General features: G+C 38.1%; 2 protein-coding genes across 4 annotated transcripts in view; one reads left to right on the plus strand and one right to left on the minus strand.

Moving 5' to 3' along the window:
- Positions 1-15,016, minus strand: part of LOC129744186 (serine/threonine-protein kinase ULK2) — a 167,886-nt gene extending 152,870 nt beyond the window's left edge. The window contains exon 1 of the mRNA XM_055736597.1: positions 13,897-15,016. Within this exon, the coding sequence (XP_055592572.1) occupies positions 13,897-13,986 (90 nt within the window). The 5' untranslated portion in view covers positions 13,987-15,016. The remainder of the gene's footprint in view (positions 1-13,896) is intronic.
- A 3,574-nt stretch (positions 15,017-18,590) lies between these two features.
- On the plus strand, positions 18,591-20,856 carry LOC129747815 (uncharacterized). Of its 3 annotated transcripts, none has more exons than XM_055742171.1 (5): positions 18,591-19,042; positions 19,101-19,201; positions 19,265-19,370; positions 19,428-19,523; positions 19,586-20,856. In XM_055742171.1, the coding sequence occupies exons 1-5, from the start codon at positions 18,893-18,895 to the stop codon at positions 19,772-19,774; spliced, it is 642 nt and encodes a 213-aa protein (XP_055598146.1). In that variant the 5' UTR covers positions 18,591-18,892; the 3' UTR covers positions 19,775-20,856. The 3 variants fall into 3 exon arrangements, 2 of the variants coding, with proteins under 2 accessions (XP_055598146.1, XP_055598147.1); XM_055742172.1 differs by having other exon boundaries at positions 18,595-19,042; positions 19,245-19,370; XR_008737581.1 differs by having other exon boundaries at positions 18,598-19,042; positions 19,249-19,370.
- The last annotated feature ends 739 nt before the right edge of the window (positions 20,857-21,595 follow it).

A 21,595-nucleotide genomic window follows, 5' to 3' on the forward strand; every position in this document is an offset into this window, starting at 1 on the left:
AAGAAACCTCTTTAACACTAGAAAGACCGCACCAGTCAAAATGACTGGTTGGACAATTTGTTTGTTGAATATCTTTTAATCACTACGCTCTAAAAATTCGCAAAAAATACGACTTTTCATGAATTTTGAATCTCTACAAAAGTGTATATTTTTAATTTCACTAGCTCTGACTGGTAAAATTCACAACCCTATAACTCAAACAAGATACATTTTTTTCGCTTGCTTTTGGTTTCATTAGCAATCTACATTCAAGACAATGAGCCTTAGTTGATTTATGGTGGGCAGGAGTGTGTCATTCGTAATGAAATGATTGATTTTCGATGTAAAGTCATGTAAATTTGTAGAAAAAGTTCTCGGATTGACCGCTGTGTGGCGCTTCAAGCACTTGACTCCCAATTTTTTTAGTCCGTTTTGTTGCTCAGCTATAATCAAATTTTTTGTCAAAATTTGGCGAAATTTCATCAAGATTTGTAAAAGTTATGTTAGATTTAATACATGTCCATTCGAGAAATCGACTAAACTTAAATGCTAGACTGAGTAAAATAATTATGAGTTGTGTACTCATTTATTCAAATTTGAAGACATCAGCTATGAAATAAATGATATTTCAACATGGGTGCACGGAATAATTTTATATGTTGGTTATCCACCATGGGTGCACGGATTCACCGCAGTTTCTGCCCAAGTATGTATTCACATGCATTCTTAGATAATTAGGTTCGACAAATTTCCAATGGAAGTTCACTTACAGGTATTTCGGCACCCCTGTATATACCTGGCCAGCTGGCAACTGATTTAACATTCTTATTGAACATTCTTATTATAAGAGGAAACACATCTTACCTGTCGGCAACTTATGGGGTTTGAACCCAAGTGTTTCTTTGCCGATACCGGAAATCGAACCCAGTACGCCTGGCATACCTAGACCAGTCTCGCGCCAGCCTATCTGATAGACCACATCGGCGCTAAGATATTTCAACATGGGTGCAGAGATTGGCTGTTAATTCGCCGTTGAAAATTATATAGAAATAAATAGTTTTCAACTTGCTTCAGAACACAAAATATTTTTGAGTTAGATAGGATAGGTATTTGAAATGCAATATTGATCAATCAAAAAACTTTTAAGGAAAACAAATCAACGGGTACATTTGACAATGTTGAATCATTATTTTTTTTCACTGTTTTCCGTCGCACGACATAACTTGATGCATATAATTCCTAAAATTCACTCGGTCCATGGTAACCGTTTTCCAATTTCTTGGATGTTGATTAGATCTTATTAGATAAATATACGATTGCAAAAACCTGTGTTTTAAAAATAAATAAATAATTTTATTGCGCATCACTGTAAAGAAAGTAACAAATAAAGTAGTCTTAAGTGACACACGAACGACAGCACACGTATTTTTATTCAATTAACGGATATCACAGGGCCAGAGAATGGGAGATATAACATTATTATTTCAAGATATAATTAAAATATTTTTTTAGGAATAAAAAAACGGAACTTAAAATATAAATCGTTATTTAAATCATTTTGTCTCAACATGAAAGACATGATTTCGACTTTGGTTCAGTTAAGATTTGTAAAAATGCTTTTTAAATATTTGCAAAAAGTCCAATATTTGATTAAAACGCAGTGAATTCGTGCACCCGTAGTGAAAAACCATGTATTTAACACAATTTTTCATTTGAATCTATAAAAGTCTTTATTTTTTACCTTTAGCATGCAAAAAAATTGATTTTGGATGATTGGCGGTGAATCCGTGCACCCATGGTGAATTGCTCTACTTATAGAAAAAGTATGCTTCAAAACCTACAATATCAGGTATAATTTATAGGCAACGTGTTGAATAATTTCAGAGCGGTGGATGCTAGAAAATATCTACTTAAACAAAATTGAAGTGAAACCGTGCACACATGGTCAATACGTATAGCCCTCTTACATGGTTTTATAATTAAATTAATAATGTGTTTTAATTTTTTGATAATTATTTGAAATATTCATTTAATGACATACACGCATTCGTCAACTATGCGAAAATGAGGTGATTCCGTGCACCCATGGTGAAAAAATATTTCCATTTTATAACAAAAATGATATCGAATAAATAACAAAATAATTTCAAAAGAAAAAAGTTAAAAATAATAAGATATACAAAAATTTCCCTTTACCAGTCATTTTGACTGGTCGCGGTCCGAATAGGTATATTCAATTTGCCGGTCCTTCTAGTGTTAAGCGAGAAAAAAAGTTTAGTCCTTTGGACTCTCACTTATCCAGGTTCGACTGAAGTTTATTTTGTGTTTAGTTTTGTCGATAATAGTTTCATTATTAAATTTATAATATTTGAGTTATCTATGCTTGTAAATAAGTGTAGCACACTTGCGTAAAGCGAAAAAATGAAATCTCACATTCCTCCGCAATTTCTTAGAAAAGCCATTCAAACTTCTTTTGTTTACTAATGAACGAAAATAAGCGTTTATGAGATATATCTATATCATAACTGTAAAAAAAACTCTTAAATTTAGAAAAAGTTTTGAAAATATTTTTGAAATTAGGTAAAAAATTATCAAGCATGACAATTTTCCGGTGAGGTGCCGAAATTCCCGGTTTTTTCCCGGTTTCCCGGTTAGGAGATGAAATTCCAAAGTTTTTCCCGGTATTCCCGGTTTTCCCGGTTCGCTAGCAACCCTGATAAATGTATGTTAGAGAGGATAGAATTGCGAAGAAACTAGAGAATAATGTTAAATAGTGTAATTTAGTTTTAAGATGCACGAGAAATAAAGAAATTTTTGGTTAAAAAAAAAATGTTTATAAAAACAGAAAAATATTGGTGGTTCAAGATGTGTGGCCCACGTTTCCCCACAAGCTATGATTTTCAAATTGGTTGCGTTTGTGTGACTTATTGATGTTTCATCAAAAATTCCTTTTCCACGAGAAAGATCATGACAAAACTGAGATCATAAGCGTATGAGCATATTTTTGTTATGAACCTTAGGTTCTCCATCGATGCAATTAGCGAGTGTTATTATAATTATGTAAATGATTTTTTCAACTTTTTTATCTATATATATAAAAATGAATGTTTGTAGCGCTGATGTGGTCTAGTGGATAGGCTGGCGCGAGTCTGGTAACCCAGGCGTACTGGGTTCGATTCCCGGTATCGGCAAGAAAACTTTTGGGTTCGAATCCCCTAAGTTGCCGATAGGTAAGATGTGTTTCATTGTATAAATAACTAAACGTACTAAATATTTCAGAGGGAATGCATCTAGGGATAACCTAAAGAGACTATTGCAAGCGGAGTGGATTGCCAACCATTGTAGGTCTCTGAAGGTTGGATGCCTTCCCTCGACGAACCATCGGCCGTGGAAGCCCTAGAAGCAATTCGAAGGCCAAGCCACACAGACATAGGCTGGACCTTGCTACCGATGGGGGAACCATACATACATACATACATATATAAAAATGAATGTTTGTCTGTCTGTCTGTTACCTATAGACTCGGAAACTACTGAACCGATCATCGTGAAACTTGGCATGTAAGGGTTTTTGATGCCGGGGATGGTTTCTATGATAGTTACAAACCGCTCCGACTTAAGGGAGAGAGGGCTTCCATACAAAACATGTAGTTTTTCGAAACAAATTAAAGTCATGACATCCATTTTCTCAAGGTTTTTTTTCCTTTGGGCGGTTTGTTTTTCGTCTCCATGGTCGAGGCGTCGCAAACATACGTCGCGAGAGGATAGTAACCATGGCATAGCATACTGATCAGTGGGAATATTTTGGCGCGTATTTCTCAACCAAGCATTTTTTCAATGCAAGGGGTGGCGATATGAAGCCTTGATGTGATTTTTTTTCTACTTGATTCCTAGCTCATTTGTACAGCACATGATTATGAATGACGCCTAGACGTTATCCTGATTGACATTTTGCCGATCGAATAAAACATACACATTTTTTTTGCCAAAATCAGAAATTGAAAAGTCATGGCATCCATTTTTAGAGATTTTCTTTTCTTTGAAGGGTTTGTTTTTCGTCTCTATGGTCAAGCAAATGTCGTCGCAAGTGGATAGTAACCAAAGCTGTTCGTTGATCGCTGGAAAAATTGAACAATTAGGCGCCTGTTTCTCAACCAAGTATCTATATTTTTATGCACGTGGGGGCGATATGCAACCTAGATGTGCTTTTCTTGCCTAATTGTACACAGCACGTGGAAATAAAAAATATATATTTAGTTCTGATGCTAATGAAATAATGGTATGACTCTTTGCGGACAATTGAAAAAAAAACACTGAATTAAAAGAATTTACATACAATTTTTTAACCCAAGGTTATTTTTGAATCATATTGAAAACAGAAATATGAATAAGCTGTCTACATAGGTAGATCGGAAACATTTTGTTGATCATGTAAAAATGTACTTAACTGAAAAAGAAGATAAAAAAATCTGATCCAACACATGAACTGATCAAGAGCCTTTTCTTAAAATTAGATAAGATAGGACTGACGTGTTCATAAGTGAAAGGTATCAGTGAAATAAACTGATTTTTATTGACCAAAAGTGAAGGAATTCATTTTTCGAAAGAATTTTCATTAAAGTAGCACTAGAGCATATTCAAAGATTCAACTTTTCTCTGTTCCAAAAAAAATATAAAATTTTTCTTCTAAAAATTGTTACTTCAGCCCAAATACACAACAGAAACGAATTTAGAAATGAAAATGGGAGCTTTTAATTTTAAATAATTCTGAAAAAAACATCGTACTTTTTGCTTACATACCAATTTAAGTACGTACTTAACATGAAAAGTGTTTTTGTGTTACATGGCTGCATAAAAGAGACTTTTGGTCCGCTTCTTTTTTGAAAAGTGAGACTTTAAAACTCATATTCAACTGGAAGCAAATTTTTTATGAGAAATTTTAAGTATACTTTGAAAGTGTTCAAAACAATATCCCCTCCTGTCAACTTACACGATGGGGCAAGGGCAAACGTCGAACTTTTAAGAAATTCATCTTTAAAATGATTCAATATGTTGAAAAGACCAGAAAGGGTATTCCGAAAGTTGAAACTGAAGCGGATATTTAAAATTCTTAAATGTCTTTGTAAATGAAAGTCATTTTCTTTGAACAGCATTCGTTAAAAGTGGAATAACAAACATAACTTTATACTGCTAGAATACTGCAGATATATAAATGAAACTTGATTAAACAAACAAACAGATAAACGTATTAAATCCATTTTAAAGCCATTACTCTGACGCATCTGAAAATAAGCTTTGCATCTACACTTGCCCCAATATACGGGACAACGTTAACTTAGAAATTTGTTTTTGCCAACTTTTTTGAATATTTGACTTTCGAAGAGAAAATAAAAAAACCGCGGAGAATTTATTTAGTGATGCAACTGATATTTTTTGCTTTAATAAATTAACTAAAAAGAAAAAAATTGCACTGTATGAAATCGATAATTTTCATACCATGATAAGTGTTTTTTGGGAAAATTTCAAGCTATAATGTCTCATGTCCACGAGTTTGGCATATGGCGATACATTTTTTTAACATAATTTTGACGCGAAAGGATAGATATTTAAACTGCTTCGAAGGGCGAGGTTGGTGAAAAAAGCTGTTTGATAATGTTTATAAAAAATCCTTTTCATCGTTTTTTTTCAAATTTCGATAGCTTATTTTTTTTAACTTAAAAAATACATCATCTAAAGCTAATCAGGGGCAGGAAGTGCTCATAATACAGAAAATCAGGAATATACTCAAAAAACTGTCCCGATTCACGCTATTGATCGGTTTTCAAAATTATATTTCCATCAAGTACAATGTGCAATAAATTCCAATATGCGAATCATTTTCTTTCAATTAGAAATTTATGTAAACTCGAGCCGGATAAATCAGCCTACCTTTTTCAAGCAGTGGGGGACAAAATTGGAAAAGATGGGGGAGCTCCCATGTAAGTTTAAGATAAAGAGCTTTTAAAAGAAGGGACCATATTTTAAAAGAGGGTTTTCTTGCGTACGGATATTAAGCATAACTCAAAAATAGATGTGACGAATGTTTTTATAGAAGTTCGTAACTTCCCATTTTGGGGAAAAAGGTGGAAAATCCATAAATATTGACATTATTTGAGTCATTATGAAGCTTAAAAACAAAGTACAAATTTCAGACCTTGAAAAACAAGTTTAGAGATCAAGCTTCAGTAAATAATATATACCATATTTGAATTGCAATTCTAAACTCCAGCTGCAGCTCTCATCTCAAAGTTGTTGGTTCTAAACCATGATGAGGTTTGATTTAAAAAAAAAATGCTTACAAATATCTAAATTTGAATAAATTTTTACAAATAACATTTATTTTTGCAAGGTGTAGCCATGCACACCGGGTCAGCTAGTGCTTAATAAATAAAAGAAGCTTATGATGCGTATTTAAGTCAACAACATATAGAAATATATGCTCACTTAAAGCGACGACGATGACAGTTGGTTTGAGATTTTTATCTCAACACACATCTGAGATATTAAAAGTGGCCCACGTTTCCCTATGGCCCACGATACCCCATTCTCCCCTACTCGTTTCGATGGATTAGGAGATTATTAAGTGTTTGAGGGTACCTCAAGGGAATGCCCTCTGCCCATTCTTGCTCGCTCTGTATATACACTAAGGTTTGTTTTAACACGGGTATAAAAAATCCGTGTAAAAAAATCGTGCTAATTTTGAAGCTTTGAAACTTGAGACAACTGGACATGTACCCTGAGACCAAAGATCTGAGAACATAGAGATGATACATGACATCTGCGAAATTAGGCTTGAGACCTGAGCGAGACCTGAGGCATAAGACTTAAGACTAGAAAAGTGTGTAGTAAGACGTGAGAAGTGACATAGGGCATCAGACCAGAGAAGTAAACGTGAAAAAGAAAGAAATATAACGTGAGACGTAATCCGTTAGAAGTGAGACGTGAAGAGTGAGACGTGAAGAATGACACGTAAAAAATGAAAAGTGAGATGAAAGCCGTGAGAAGTGGGAAATGATACGCGAGAAAAGAAGCGTAAAAAGTGAGACGTGATGAATGAGATGTGAGAAATTAGATTTGAGACGTCTGAAGAGAAAAGTAAGATATGATAAGTGAGGCGTGGGACATTAGACATAAAAAACGTGATGTGAGACATGAGAACGCAGAACATAAACGTGAGACGTGAGAAGTCGTAAGTGAGATGTGCGTGAGCAAGGTTGCCGAAAAAAAATATGTGTTTTGCGAAAAAAAAAAATTTTTGACTTTCTGTGATGGTTTTATGTGATGGAAAATGTATAAAATTCTTTGGAAAGTCATGAGAAATTGAGTCATTCTGTCATTTCACTTGAGATACAAAAATAAACATTAATAATCTTATCATGTTTTACCAAAACAAAGTAAAAATCCAAAATTTATGTTGACATAAAAATTATAATATTGGAAATACGTACAAAATTTAAAAAATCTGTGAATATATCCAGAATTCTAGGTTTTGTGACACAGAATCTGTGATGCAAATTTGCTAAAAATTTTGTGAAATTAAATATTTTTCTGTGATACCGGCAACCTTGGTTGTGAGAGATGGGATCACTTCTCATGTGAATGTGAAAAATGAGGCGTGAGAGCGGTCTCATGCCATACTTTTCATGTCTTGTGTCTCAGATCTTAAATATTAGGTCTCAAATTTGTAGTTTCATCATGTTTCATGTCTCATGTCCCAGAACCATGCTTCTCCTTACTTAAAAATTTCTAAGTTAAGTTGTTCTCCATGAAAAGGACTTTAAAAAAATTTTAAAAAAAGGTAAAAAACGGTATGTGCCTGTTTATTGTAGATAACACAGGCAACAAAATTCACATTTTCTACGAGGTGCAAAGAATTCCAGAACAAATTTTAATTATTTTGGAGGCGCTGATTCCAAATCTGCAATAAATTTTTAAAGAAAAAAATCATTTGCGCTCATTTCTGGGAAAACTGTAGAAAATTACAAAAAAATTAAAAATAAAGATTTTCATTCAATGATCAACTTCCCCGAAGCAGACCGCGAAAGATTTTGACCTTTGAGGGAAAAATACTGAAGATGTTTGTTTATTTTAATCAATTTGTAGGAAATGTGAAGATTTTGACGAAATTTTAGAAAAGTTTTAAACGACATCGAGTGTTTTTTTAGATTGTCAAATTATTCTGCAATCTTCAACAAAGTTGTAAATTAATTAATTGATTAAAATCTTTAACATCAAACACTCAAAGACTTATATATATGAAAGTCTTTAGTCATAGTTATTCCATACGTAGTTGTGCGTGAGAACGAGCGCAATGTTAACATGCAGCTGTCTGTCTGGATTTCTTCACTCGGTTCTTCACATCCGGATTGTCTTTTTTCGTGTCCGGATTGCACTGGACAGCAGATAAAACGATTTTGCTTGGCTGAGAGGTTCAAAATCGCGGCAATAATAATTTTTCCATTCACCATTTCAACTGTTTTGCTTTCAGCCACAAACAGCTGTTTATTGTTTTGACAACAACGTTGAGAGTATTGGTGAACTTCTCCCAAAGCTGTCTTTCTTCGCAGGCGACTACGTCCGTTTTTCGAGCGAAACTAGTTTGCCTCTAGAGCAATAAATGAGCACGATGACAGCAGTTAGAGCGAACCTAGGTTGCCTCTGAGGTAAAAAAAAAAACTAGGTATAAGATTCAAAAACTGTGACACGCGAAGCAATATGGCCGAAAAATAGTCAACATCCAAAAATTTAAGAACTCACTTAAATGTTCAAAAGAAATCAACAACTTTCCTTAAGTTTTTTTTTATTTCGGACTCAAGCTACAGTTTTATAAGAAATGTAATTTGTTCCGTTCTGAAGAACTCCACAGCTCGACCAAATAGAACTGCCGACTTTTACAGTCGGCTTGTTTTTCCCAGACCTGCTGCAAAAAGGCAGAAAAAAGTAACATTTTTTTCTTACAGGTACCTATTTATACTTAACCATAAAGCCACTGAACCGATTCATTCCCTCAAACAGCTAACAACGAACAACCCCAGGCCGCCGAAATGATTTGAATAATTTCAAGATCACACACCACCGGGCATGGTTTGTTCTGCGTGGAGTCGATTGACCCCACCCCGGCAGAAGCTTGCTATTTGCTAGTTTTCTTAGCTAGTTCTTACTTCTTAAGTTTGCTTTTCTAACATTTTATTCAACATTAGCAGTGGGATTCTCTAGGTTTGCCGTAAGAAAATTCCGATTTTTTTCCTACTTATCGTTGCTTCCAATTCCGATTGCTTCAGTGAGTTTGTTTTTTTTTTTAGTTTTTTGCGTGGTTTACGCTTTTATTACCCTACTTGCTGCGTTAATCGATTGAATTCTCGATTCGAATCGGATACGTAATAAATGTTTATGAGGTGTGGGCTTTTCAATCCTTAATTAAAGAAAATTAGGGTCCTACTGTTAAAATAATAATCGAACGATTGAGCAGAATGATTGTTGATTGTTCGATTTTATTTACTTTTCATCTCTTGTTGAAGACAAATATTGTTTGTATACTAATGCCGTATTCGTTTTTACCGTGGTGGTTGTGCACCAAGTGCTGTCAAAGCGTTTTTTATATGAAGATGACAGCAGTTGGTGCACAACCGGTTGGCCACCAGATGAAAACAAATACGGCATAAGTGAGCAAGAGAGCAAGATGTTCAACGACTAAATGGAAAAAAAGAGTTCCTAAGTGAACTTGAAACACTCCTGAGAGCGCTCTGTAGAAATCGGAATCATGAACTTTTTGGCGAACACCACTCATCATAATTTGGATTGGATACCCTGTTCGCTGACCTCAGCGGCCATTCTGTTCCACCATCTCTCTTCATCTCTGTTGCATCCCGCGTCTTCCTACCATTCTTCTTCATCTTCTGCTTGACAATTGCCCAATATTTTTCGATAGGGCGGGGTTGAGACCAGTTAGGTGGGTTGATGTCCTTTTTGACAAAATACACCCCGTTGTCTCGATACCACTGTAGTACTTCGTTGCTGTAGTGGCAGCTTGCCAAATCTGGCCAAAACTTAACTGGTCCTTTGTGAGATCTAATGTACGGAAGAATACGTTTTCTCGGGCCCTCCTTCTTGTGTATTTTGGAGTCCATACTCCCTTACTCTTACTCCTTACTTTAAAATTCTGCAAAAAATCATGGATAAGTTTTGGACCAAAACGAAGCTTTTTAGACCCCAGGGTTTGAGAAATTCAAAAATGACCCTAAATCGACTCAGTCTGCTGTACAACCTTCAAAGTACTCTGCAAAGTGATCCTGAACAGGATCCAGGAGAAAATTGACGCTACCCTCAGACGGCAACCAGCTGGATTTCGATTTGGACGATCATGTGTGGACCACATCACAACGCTACGAATAATAAAATAATAGCCGCAGCTCGTGGCGTAGAGGATAGCCTTCAAGTCTTCTAAGCCAGCGGGAATGAGATCGAATTCCGATCATAAGGAGTGTATCGAAAATTAACTATTAACATATTTGGGCCTTCTACTTACTAACGCGTGAACGCGCACAACTGTGCTCACCTGTACGTAGCATCTTGATCTGTCAAAAGTGAACCAGCGCTTTGTTTACTTTTGAAACATTCGTTTCCCCCAAAATGTCGCGAATTAAAAAAGAAGTTAAAAATCGTGTGTTGGACACTTTGATGCGAGAGAAGGGCATCTCGACGAATGAAGTGGCGAAACATTTCGGCATTCATCCGGCGAGCGTAAAATCCATCATCCACAAGTTCGGGGAACACTTTACGTTCGATGATTTGCCAGGAAGATGCAGAAAACCAGGATCATCTGACCCAAATCTGGACCGTAAGGTAATCAGAACCTCATCAACCGGAATCGATCGATGTCCATACGGGCGAAAAAAGCTGGGACATCGATCGGAATTGTTGCCACAAGGGCAATTAGACCGGGAGCTGACGACACCCCTACGTGTGACAGATCTCTCCGAGCGATAGAAGAATAGTAGGAAGAATAAGAAAAGTTAGAATAGATTAAAGGAGGGAAAAACCACATTTTTCAGTTAGACGTGAAAAAGGAAGCATAGTTTCGGAAGAGGAAAAAGTCAATCGTAGGTAGAGTAGAGCGAAAAATATTAGTGGAAGAGCTATTAAAGTGAATAGTTATCGAAAAGTGAAGCTTAAGCGATCGCGCAAGGAGAATCGAGGTCGAGGTAGTCTCTATATTGCCAAATTAGGAACCGTAAGTCGAAACCTTTTGTAAATCCTTCTTCAATCTTAACACCTAACCTGTACTTGGTAGGACAGATTCTCTTCGGTCCAATCGGACCATATTATTGGTGTGCGGGTTTCGGATAGTTCGCTACAAGGCGATTTCGTGGAATTACGGTAACTGATTTGTTTGATTTATTCCCTCCTCAGTACTAAATTGTTATTCCAAAATAGGATCCGAAACGTTGTACCCGGTTAGCGAGGAAGTCAAGCCAAGAGTTTGCTCGATTGACTGATTGTAAGTGAGGTTAGGTATAGTTGAAATGTTATCTAAAACCTTTGGAAATATACTGTCGAACACAGTTCGCCCCGGCGGTTTTGACTCTCGCTAACAGAAATGGTACAGCGGAACAACCTGTAGACATACAAGAAGCAGAAAGTGTCAAAAAAAAAACGGCTGAACAAAAATCACGAGCCAAAACTAGAGCCCGGAAGCTGTATCATCGGATTTTGCAGAAGCCAGATGCGCGCATTCTCATGGACGATAAAACTTATGTAAAAGAGGATTCCAGTACTCTTCCGGGACCACAATTCTACACTGCAGCTATTGGGGAGGGTGTGTGTGACCACGAGAAGTCGATTGAGGTGGAAAAATTTGGCCAGAAAGTTCTTGTGTGGCAGACAATCTGCTCCTGCGAATTGAAGTCGGCGAGTTTCTTTACAAAAGGAACCATAAATGCCGATATCTACCAAAAGGAGTGTTTTCAGAAAAGGTTGCTGCCACTATATAAGAAACATACGACTCCACCATTGTTCTGGCCGGATTTGGCATCAGCCTACTAAGCTAAATCCACTCTTAGATGGTTTGAGGATAACGATGTAGATTTCGTTGAGAAAGATATTAACCCACCAAACTGCCCCCAGCTTCGCCCCATAGAACGATATTGGGCTATCGTCAAGAGAGTTTTCAAGAAGGATGGTAAGGTCAACAGGACCATGGCGGTTTTCAAGAAAAATTGGAATGCTGCGGCAAGAAGTATGATCAATCAGCTGTACAAAACCTCAAGTCGAAAGTCCGAGAACAAATCAACGAATTACAGGACTCTCTTCTGCTGGTGTTCGTTGTTTTCGAAAAACACGAGGCATTTTGCCCTTGTACGAGGCATTCTCTTGCACGACGGTGTTTTTTCCGTTCCAATCCCGGTACCTGTCGGAGTGAGACAAGGATGTATTTTATCACTGCTTTATCTCATCGTAATAAATGAGATCTTGATTGACTGTAGACCAAACCGAGGGTTGCCGTGGAATCCTTCGACAATGGAGCAGCTGAACGACCTTGACGTGGCAGACGATATTGTTTTGCTCGCCCAAACACAACAAAACATGCAGAGCAAACTCGACGACCTCACCGAAAGCTCCAAAGCAGCAGGTCTCAAAATCAATGTCGGAAAGATGGATGTTGATGGAAACCAATGCAGTGAATCTTTTCAATTTTGTGGTAGCTGGACAACAGGTTGAGAAAGTGGAGTGCTTCCAGTATCTTGGTAGCCAGATCACGCCTGATGGTGATACTAAGAAAGACATCGACACCCGGATCAGAAAAGTTCGATTTGCGTTTGCGAATCTCCTAAACATCTGGCGTTCACGCCACGAACGAAAATCCGAATCTTCAACTCAAACGTCAAATCCGTATTGTTGTACGGCTGCGAAACTTGGTGCACATTTGCGGTGACGACGCGAAAACTGCAAGTATTTGTGAATCGCTGTCTGCGGAGTATTATCCGCGCTTGATGGCCTGGCAATTGGATCTCAAATGAGGAACTACATATCGCCGGTGTCATCAAAAGGAGCTAGAAATCGAGATTCGGGAACGTTAGTGGAAATGGATTGAGCACACGCTGCGAAGAGATGAGAACGGGATTTGCAGAGAGGCACTTGGATGGAATCCAGAGGGACATCGAAGGAGAGGCGGGCCCAGAAACTCGTGGCGGTTGTACGAACTGCCGACGAAAGTCTTAACTGGGACCAAGTGAAGACGCTGGCTCCGGATCGTCAACAGTGGAGATCTTTTACCACGGCCCTATGTGCAGCAGAATAGGCGATTATCATTTCGTTATCTTTTTTTAAGTTACCCTAAATATACATTAGCTGTAACCGGTTTTCGTGAGAAGAAGTCTCAATCCTTATACAATTTTCACAAACAGAAGTCTAAATCATAAGTAATAAACTTCTCATAAGTTGAAGTTGAGTCTTCAAATTAAAAACTTTATTATGATTGAGACTTCCAAAAATGAAAAAAATACTTAGATATGTGCTTATGAGAAATGGGTCAATCTGATTTAGAGTTCCGATGATTAATAGATGGAATAAACGGAAATCTCAATCATAATAAACTTTTCATAAGTTGAAACGTTTCAACTTATAAAAAGTTTACTATGATTGAAAGTTCCGTTTTTTTAATCTATTAAGCATTGGAAGTCTAAATCTGATTTAACCATTTCTCATAAGTGAAAGTCTCAATTTGTTGGCACAAATCTAAGTTTTTATCATTTTTGATTGGATTTTAACTTATAAGTTTTCTTTAAATTTTCACATTCAGTTGTACAGACAAATAAGCAGAAGTCTCCATCAACCTTCTTCCCTGCAACTGACCCAAAAAATGGCATTCATTTCAACTCACCTCCCGATGGCGCCCCTTGAAGACCACAGCAAACGCCCCATGCCCTATCAGATCCTTGCTGTTGTACTCAAAGTTCCCGACCACTTCCATGATGCTGATCCGGACAAATCCGCCAGACGGATGATCACTTTTATTGCAATACAAAAACCCTCGAACAGAAAATAAACACTGGCTTTTCTTCTTTGCTTTTTTATTTTCTCTTTTTCGCCAATTTACCAATGATGAGATCAATGGTGTTGACTTATAAAACAACTACGAATTTGAGACCTATTTTTTATTCGTAACACACTGGTAAACACTTTTCTTAGGGATCAACAAATTTGGCATGAATCATACCACCAACACTTTCGGCATTTCATTCGAACGAATGTGAAAAATTTCTTCTCTCGTCGAATGCACGCTGCTACTGATGCAATTTATTGCATCGTTTTCTTCATTGATTTTTTTCGGGAATGAAAACAATTTAGCAGGGAAACACTTTTCTACTTTCTCGTAGAGGAATTCTCGAGAACTTTAAGCTTACACACGAGCTACTGGTCGATATTTTAGGTATCAAAATATGGGACACTTGGAAATTTCGCACTTTTGTAAGACTTTTAACCCTTTCCGAATGGTGGCCTTCTTCGAGGAAGGAAATCGATAACTACTTTTTTTTCGCGTAGGTTTGCGGACCGTTCCGTTTGACTTCCCCTGGAATCGGAACTAGACTAAATCCCTCTTTTCTAAGATCGATTGATCTCGAGGATCTCCCAACAAACAGACGATATACAAATTTTTCCACCTTATTGCATCAATTGCGAAAAATCTCGCACTTTCACTGTTTTTGGGCTCCTCGGTAATTTGTTGGAAGGAAGCAAACACTTTTCGATTATTTTTCTATGGGGCCTGTCTTTTTCCCAACAAAGGAATGAGATTGCACAGATCGAATTCGGATCCGGAAACACTTGGCACTGTCCCGTCACTATCGTCCAGTTGGCCACTATCACGGTTCTTTTCCGCGGATCAAAACTCCCGAAAATCGCGATGGGGAAAAACTAAAACGGAGTAACTTTTTTCCAGTCCACCATCTAGGAAATGTAAATCGCTATTATTTTATGCCTCTCGCTCTGGCCCCTTGCCTTTTCCGTACGCCCGTACTGTTTTTGTTGCAGCGATTTGCTGTCAAAAATTTGCTCGTGCAAGCTCGAAACTCGATAAGCAGTAAACAAAACAAAGGGCCGAAGCAGCTCGAATCGAGCAGTACCGGGTGACAGCTGCCATTGCAGGGGTGTGTTCTGAGGATGTACAGGGCTGCATTTGGCGAATGCAGAACTAACGAGGGGCTTTAAAACTAATTTGATTTTCATAATTTGAGTTGCGAAAATTATTAAAAAATGGTTTTATTAACTATTATGGCTCCGAAATGTATGCAACAAAATGTGTTTAATAGCACAGAGGAGCACTGTTTACATAAAACGTATTAATTCCTGAAAATCGACTTGAGACATGAAATCTGTAACCTGAGACCTGAAACCTAGGAAATGAGACCTTGAGATATGAAGATGCCGTACAAAATTCAATTTTGAGTAAGATTACACAAGACTACACTCAGAAAAATACTATTATACATGCCATAAGATTCTCTTATGAAGTAGCGCCATAAGAAAAATCATTGAAATTCATAAGATTCTCTTATGACGCGAATGAATTCTGAAATGAACACTAACTTCAATGAGCGGTTTTTGCTTTTCATAAGAGGATCTTATGGAAACATGAAATGCCACGTATAATGATAAAAATTCAAGTTATTTGTTGTTTACTATTTATTTTTCGTCAAATTCGTTTGAAATAACATCATGAATGCACTATGCTCACCATCAGCAGTAAATCGACACCCAGTTCCAATAAAGTTTTTTGCCGCATCCGGTTCTTTGCGCCTTGGCCTTGCGCTTTTTGCCGGTCAGTATGCTGAAAAGTAAACCAAAAATGTATTTTAAGTTCGCAAATATATTCAACGTTAGCAAAAATTGAAACTTAAACTAAAACTTACCATTTAAAATACCACAATCACTTTCAACTATGCACTTAGGAAGACATATAATTTAACAAGAGTTCTATGGCTTTCTATGAAAAAAAAAAACTGAAGGAATTAATGAATGTGTTCATTTTATTTTCACAATGGCGTATCTTCTATTTTTCATAAGATGTTCCTATGAAACTTGATAGAATTTCATAAGACTCTTATGAAAACCAATTTTGCACTCTAAAAAGTGGTTCATAAGACGCATCTTATGAACATTATAATAAGAATTTGCCTGAGTGTAGAAATGCTCCTAGACATGATTCTTTCTGTGAAAAACTATTTTCAATATTATGTACTACGTTGTGCAGAAGAGTTAATGTTGATTTTCCTGTTTGGTATGCATGTTGTGTCGCATTAAGCGGATGTTGAACAAGGCATTCTTGCCTGATATGATGATCAATTAAACGTTCAAGTGCTTTTAATAGAAATGAACTTAGACTAATAGGACGAAAGCTTTTGGCTTCGTCGTATGATGATCGTCCCCCTTTAGGGATGAATTTCACGGCTATCTGCCGCCAAAGTTTAGGAATATATCCATGAGCAAAACTGATTATCATTATTTTTCTTAATATGTGTTTGAAATGATCGAAACCTTTTTGAAGCAAAACTGGAAATAAACCGTCACTTCCAGGAGATTTGTATTGAGCAAAACCATCGATTGCCCATTTGATCGATTCTGTAGTAACTATTTTCCGAGCAAAATGCAAGGTATCTAGACTTCCAGAAAAGAACTCAGGCTCCATCGATGAATCTTGATCAACACATCCTGGAAAGTGAGTATTGAATAGACAACTTAATGTTTCTTCGTCGTTTGATGTATAATCACCACTAGGGGTTTTAAGGTATGAAACCTGATAATCTTTTGATTTAGCTAAGACTTTATTTAACCTACTTGCTTCGTGCAAGCTTGAAATGTTTGTGCAGTAGCTCTGCCAACTTGAGCGTTCGGCAGCTCTTGTTGCTTTCCGGTAAGCTCTGCGAGCCAACTTGAAAGCATCAAAACCTTCCGTGCGCCTTCGGTTCCAAGAGCGTCTGCAGTTTTTTCGTAATTTACTGAGATTTGAGTTCCACCATGGTGTACTGTTTTTGTTGAATTTCAACGTTCGTAAGGGACACGCTTCTTCATAAGAATTTAAAATAATTTCGGTGGTTTTTGCAACCACTTCATCCAACTCAGAAGAAGTAGTAATTTCAGGTGTATATCCATGAAATTTAATAGCAATATGCTCCAAATATAGGTCCCAATTAGTTGTTCTTGGGTTCCTGAATGTAATTGTTTCTAAAAACTCACCTGAGTGTTCAAAATAGTGTTACATATGATTATTTTGTTGATTATTATTGATACGATAAGAGCATATTCGCAAACAGTTTATTATTAACCCATTCCCCCATAAAAGATTATTAAGCGTGAATACAAATTGCAAAAGAAAAACAAAACACTGGAGCAAAACACGGTGCAGAAATCCGCAACTGCAGGAAAAATATTCATCGCGGAATCTGTCAGGCATCGGAGCATTTTGGACTTGACATCGGTCAACTTTTGTATTGCCAAGAATTGGCTAAAAAAGAAGCCTCATTCCGCTGTTGGCAACATTGCGCTTCCGGAAGACGGCGCAGAAAAGTTGAGAAGTGAAAGCACAGAGAACCAGAGAACGGGCCCCGAACAAATATGTGTCGAATCCGTGTGTAAGAATTTGAATCGTCGGCCATTTTAAAACCGTTAAAATTGGCCTAAAAACAGCACCATCTAGTGGCTCTTAGCTAAGTGACTCAGCTTTTGTTGTCGAATTTTTTTTGTCAACAGTTGAGAACACTCAGAACATAAATAACTCAAAATTTACTTCCAGGTCGCACCAAAACAGAGTTCAGCTAGTTTTCTTTTTTTGGGGTGTAGAAAATGTAACATAATGAAATTTGCAGCAGGAACTAGGCTCTTTAAACGAAATCTTTTTCTTTTGGCAATGTTACCTCATTTGGTACTCGTTTTGTATTGAGCCACTGATTTTGTTTGAGAAAAAAAGCAAACATTATTTAGTTGATTGAAGAGAAAGTTCTTCTAAGATTTTAATTATGTGTCTGTTTTAATATGAATTATGATTTTAACATTTGCCGCAGGATTTCCGTATGATGTGTTAATTTATGATACCATTATAAGCATTTCAAATCTAATTAATCGAAAGTATCCCCGAATAGAAAAGTATGGTGAAAAAACCATGAATTCCGTATTCACAAACCATAAATTATACGGTTTACACAATGATTATTATTGTCCCCAATACCGTGAATGCATGATCATCTTCGTTCGAACATTGCGAAATTCTAGCATGTAAACATCGCGTCATTCCTGCCAGGATAGGACTTCAGTACCTACTTCCGAAAATATTTGGAAATTGGAATAGCTTCTTAATATTGAATTTGGCCTCTTAGACAGAGCCAAGTTATTGCATGGAGGTTACCCCGACACCTAAGAATTCGAAGAATTTAAGGCAATAGCAAAAGGCATTTAAAAGCAACTCGATATCAAAATTTTATAAATTCTTCAAGTATTCCCCCCTTCTATTATACTTATTACAGATATCCGATAACACCATGCGCCAATTTTTCACCAATCCTACCGAATTTACAATTTTGTGGAAGAAAAAAGAATACTGAACGAATTTTTAAATTTATATTCATCATCGAAATTTATTCTAAATTATAAAAAAATTCAATTTAGTCTTGATGTAGTGAATTTCATGTCGACAAAAACAAACACAGGCCAAAAACTGAAAAACCATACAATTATTTTAATACCCGATTGAGTGACTGAAAATGAATTTGGCTTTGAGCGCATTTTTCACTCGTTGAAGGTACTATCGCCTGAGCGTGTAGAAAAAATGGAAAAAATAAAAGTACCGGTAACGACATCTGGTGGCTCTTAGCTAAGTTGCAAAAATGGCGTCGTTTATTTTGAAATCACGGTTGGTATTTTTACACACGGTTGGGGCTCCAGCCCGAACTCTGGTTCTCTGTGGTGAAAGTGCGCCATTGGTGAGAAACACCGCCCCCCGGAAAAAAATCATCTTTTCTCGGCCAGAGCCACAGGTAAGCGGCATTAATCACCTCGGACGCAACCCTTCATTAAAAGGAAGCATTCTTCCAGTGGCATCTCGCCGACAGCCATCCAAGAAACCGGGAGATCCCAGAATCGGGTAGGGCTAAGGACGACCGGGAACGCACAGCGGCTCAAAACGAGGAAAAAAGGTAAGAGCAATCAAACGGGCTTCAGCTCTACAAACCCCTCAAGAAAGGCGTTTTTTATTCTAGTCGCCAAGCCACCAATCCAGCGCCACACAATCCGGTCGCTCTCAGCCCGGAAAGCGTACGAAGCGCAAGGAACCGTGCCGGTACATACGGAACAAAGAGCCGACAGGTAAGCCGAGGCAGATGACCACCAACACGACCGATTCTAATTAAGATGTCGTTTCAGTTTCGACCGGCGTGTTTGCCTATCAGCCCCGTCCAAATCCGAGGCCCAGAAACAGGCGAAGGAAGAAGAGCCATTAAAAGGGGTCAGGTGTATACTGTAAGTACTGACAATGCGCATTGAAAAGAGCTCATGCCTGACTAGATTTTGTGACCCCACAGGACCCCTTTTTTGTAACAGGGCAGAAGGTCCTTGCTGCGATCCATCCCGTGAAGAAACTTCATTCCGGTGGCAACGAGAAAATCGAACTAGAAAGCAGCGAAACTCTACGTTTACGTTTGCTGGGGCTTTTTTCCCTTTTGTTCGCCATTTCCATAGCTCAGCAATTAACGAGCGCATCCGAACATTAAGCCGGGTACCATTTCCGGGTCAGCAGGCACGTGGTTTGAGTGGACCTTGGCAGAAGGTCCTTGTAGTCATCCATTCGAGTGAGGCCGAACATACAAGCGCAATTTATTCCGGAAGCATCCAGAGCCGTCGATCAGGATTGCGTATTACATTTTCCGTTTACGAGGCTCAGCAGTGGGCGAGCGGTTCCGAAATTCATCCCGGACATCACTTCCGGTTCTGGCCGCTCAAGCTGGAGCAGTTGTTCCGGGAACGTCCGGAAAATCCAGCCAGCGAGGAGCGAATCACTACATTCAGGCGGTCTGCGTCTACGTGCCGTCGAGTGGCATTGCACTTTTATTTATCGCCCGGAGCAGGAGCGTTTTGACGGGCATTTCTTTTAGCGAATCACCGCTAGCCTACTGCTGGAGTTGCGATCAATTTTGCATGCGATTCGCATTCAGGAACCATCTTCGCTGGGAGAACCGGATAGGCGCGACACTACCGTCTGTGAGTCTTTTCGGTAGTCGAACCGGAAATCCAATCACCAGAAGCAGGATTTTGAATCCACCCGAGGATTTATCCGAGCAGTGGGAGGTGAGCTTCTGTTCTCCACGGCCGTTGGGAATTGGTCCGCAGATGACAAGCGTGAGGAGGTGTTTCCGGAAATTCTGTGGCGCGAGTCAAGCGTCAGCCGGAAGATACCGCGATCCGCGGTGTGAGTGCAGCCTGTGGAAGAAAAGTGTACTGGTTTGCCTCGGCGGACGGTCGAATAGCAAATCGCAGCGCCAGCGTGGTGCTGATCAGCGGAATATCCGGTCCGCGCCCCTAAGGTTGGACATTGGGTCGGACAAGGAAGGACAGGGATCCCCTGGGTCCGCAGGAATCAATTTCGTCGTCGTCGAGCGCCACAGCCAAAGCAATCTGAGCATGCATCGGGTCGGAAGCGAACGTCGCTCGAGGAATCCCGAACATGGGCACAACAGCATGCAGCAATAACTGATGTAAGTCGCTTTTATCATTATCTTTATGGGAAGGGAGAAAATGGGTGACTTTGAAAGTTCGCAACCCTGAATAAAGTTGCACAATATAATGTCTGTTTGCCAAATTTAGTATTTCATTTATTTGTGGCACCGACCACGGAAAGCCTCTGTAACAATAGATAAACCTGTGGTCAAAAATCGATTCTTCGTTAGGCACATGCCAATTTGAAATTTCCTGAGAAATTGTTCTAGAACAAAGTGTGATGTCAATCACCTCTTCTCTGTCACACCTAACAAAAGTTGGTTTATTTCCTACATTTAGAATTTCTAAATCAGTGCTGCTTAAATATTCCATTAAATTTAAGCCTCTCAGATTGATATCTGAGCTACCCCATACAAAATGATGGGCATTGGCATCACAGCCAATTACAAGAGGTATATTTTGTGATTCACAGAATGAAATGACATTTTTTAACTCATCCGTAGGGGATGATTGTTCATATGGTGAGTATGCTGAACAGTAGACGTATTTTCTATCAGGCAGCGAAACCTGAACGACGCAAATATCTCTTGTTGTTAGATTGGGTATAAGTGTTGCATTTAAAGAATTGTTTATCAATATACATGCACGAGGCATTATTCGGGCATTAGTCATTCCAATTTCACTGAACACAGTAAAGTTTGGTTTGAGCAAATTCCTTAAGTAAAAAGTTCCATTTCGGAAATAGGGTTCTTGGACCAAGGCGATTGATGCAGTTCCATTAAGGATTAAACGACATAAGTTCAGTGTAGCGGTTCTTTTGTGCTGCAGATTTATCTGTGCAACCTTAATAGAAAGCATTTCTATCAAAGAATTCCACA

Source organism: Uranotaenia lowii, chromosome 2 (assembly GCF_029784155.1).
Source record: "Uranotaenia lowii strain MFRU-FL chromosome 2, ASM2978415v1, whole genome shotgun sequence".
NCBI lineage: Eukaryota > Metazoa > Arthropoda > Insecta > Diptera > Culicidae > Uranotaenia > Uranotaenia lowii.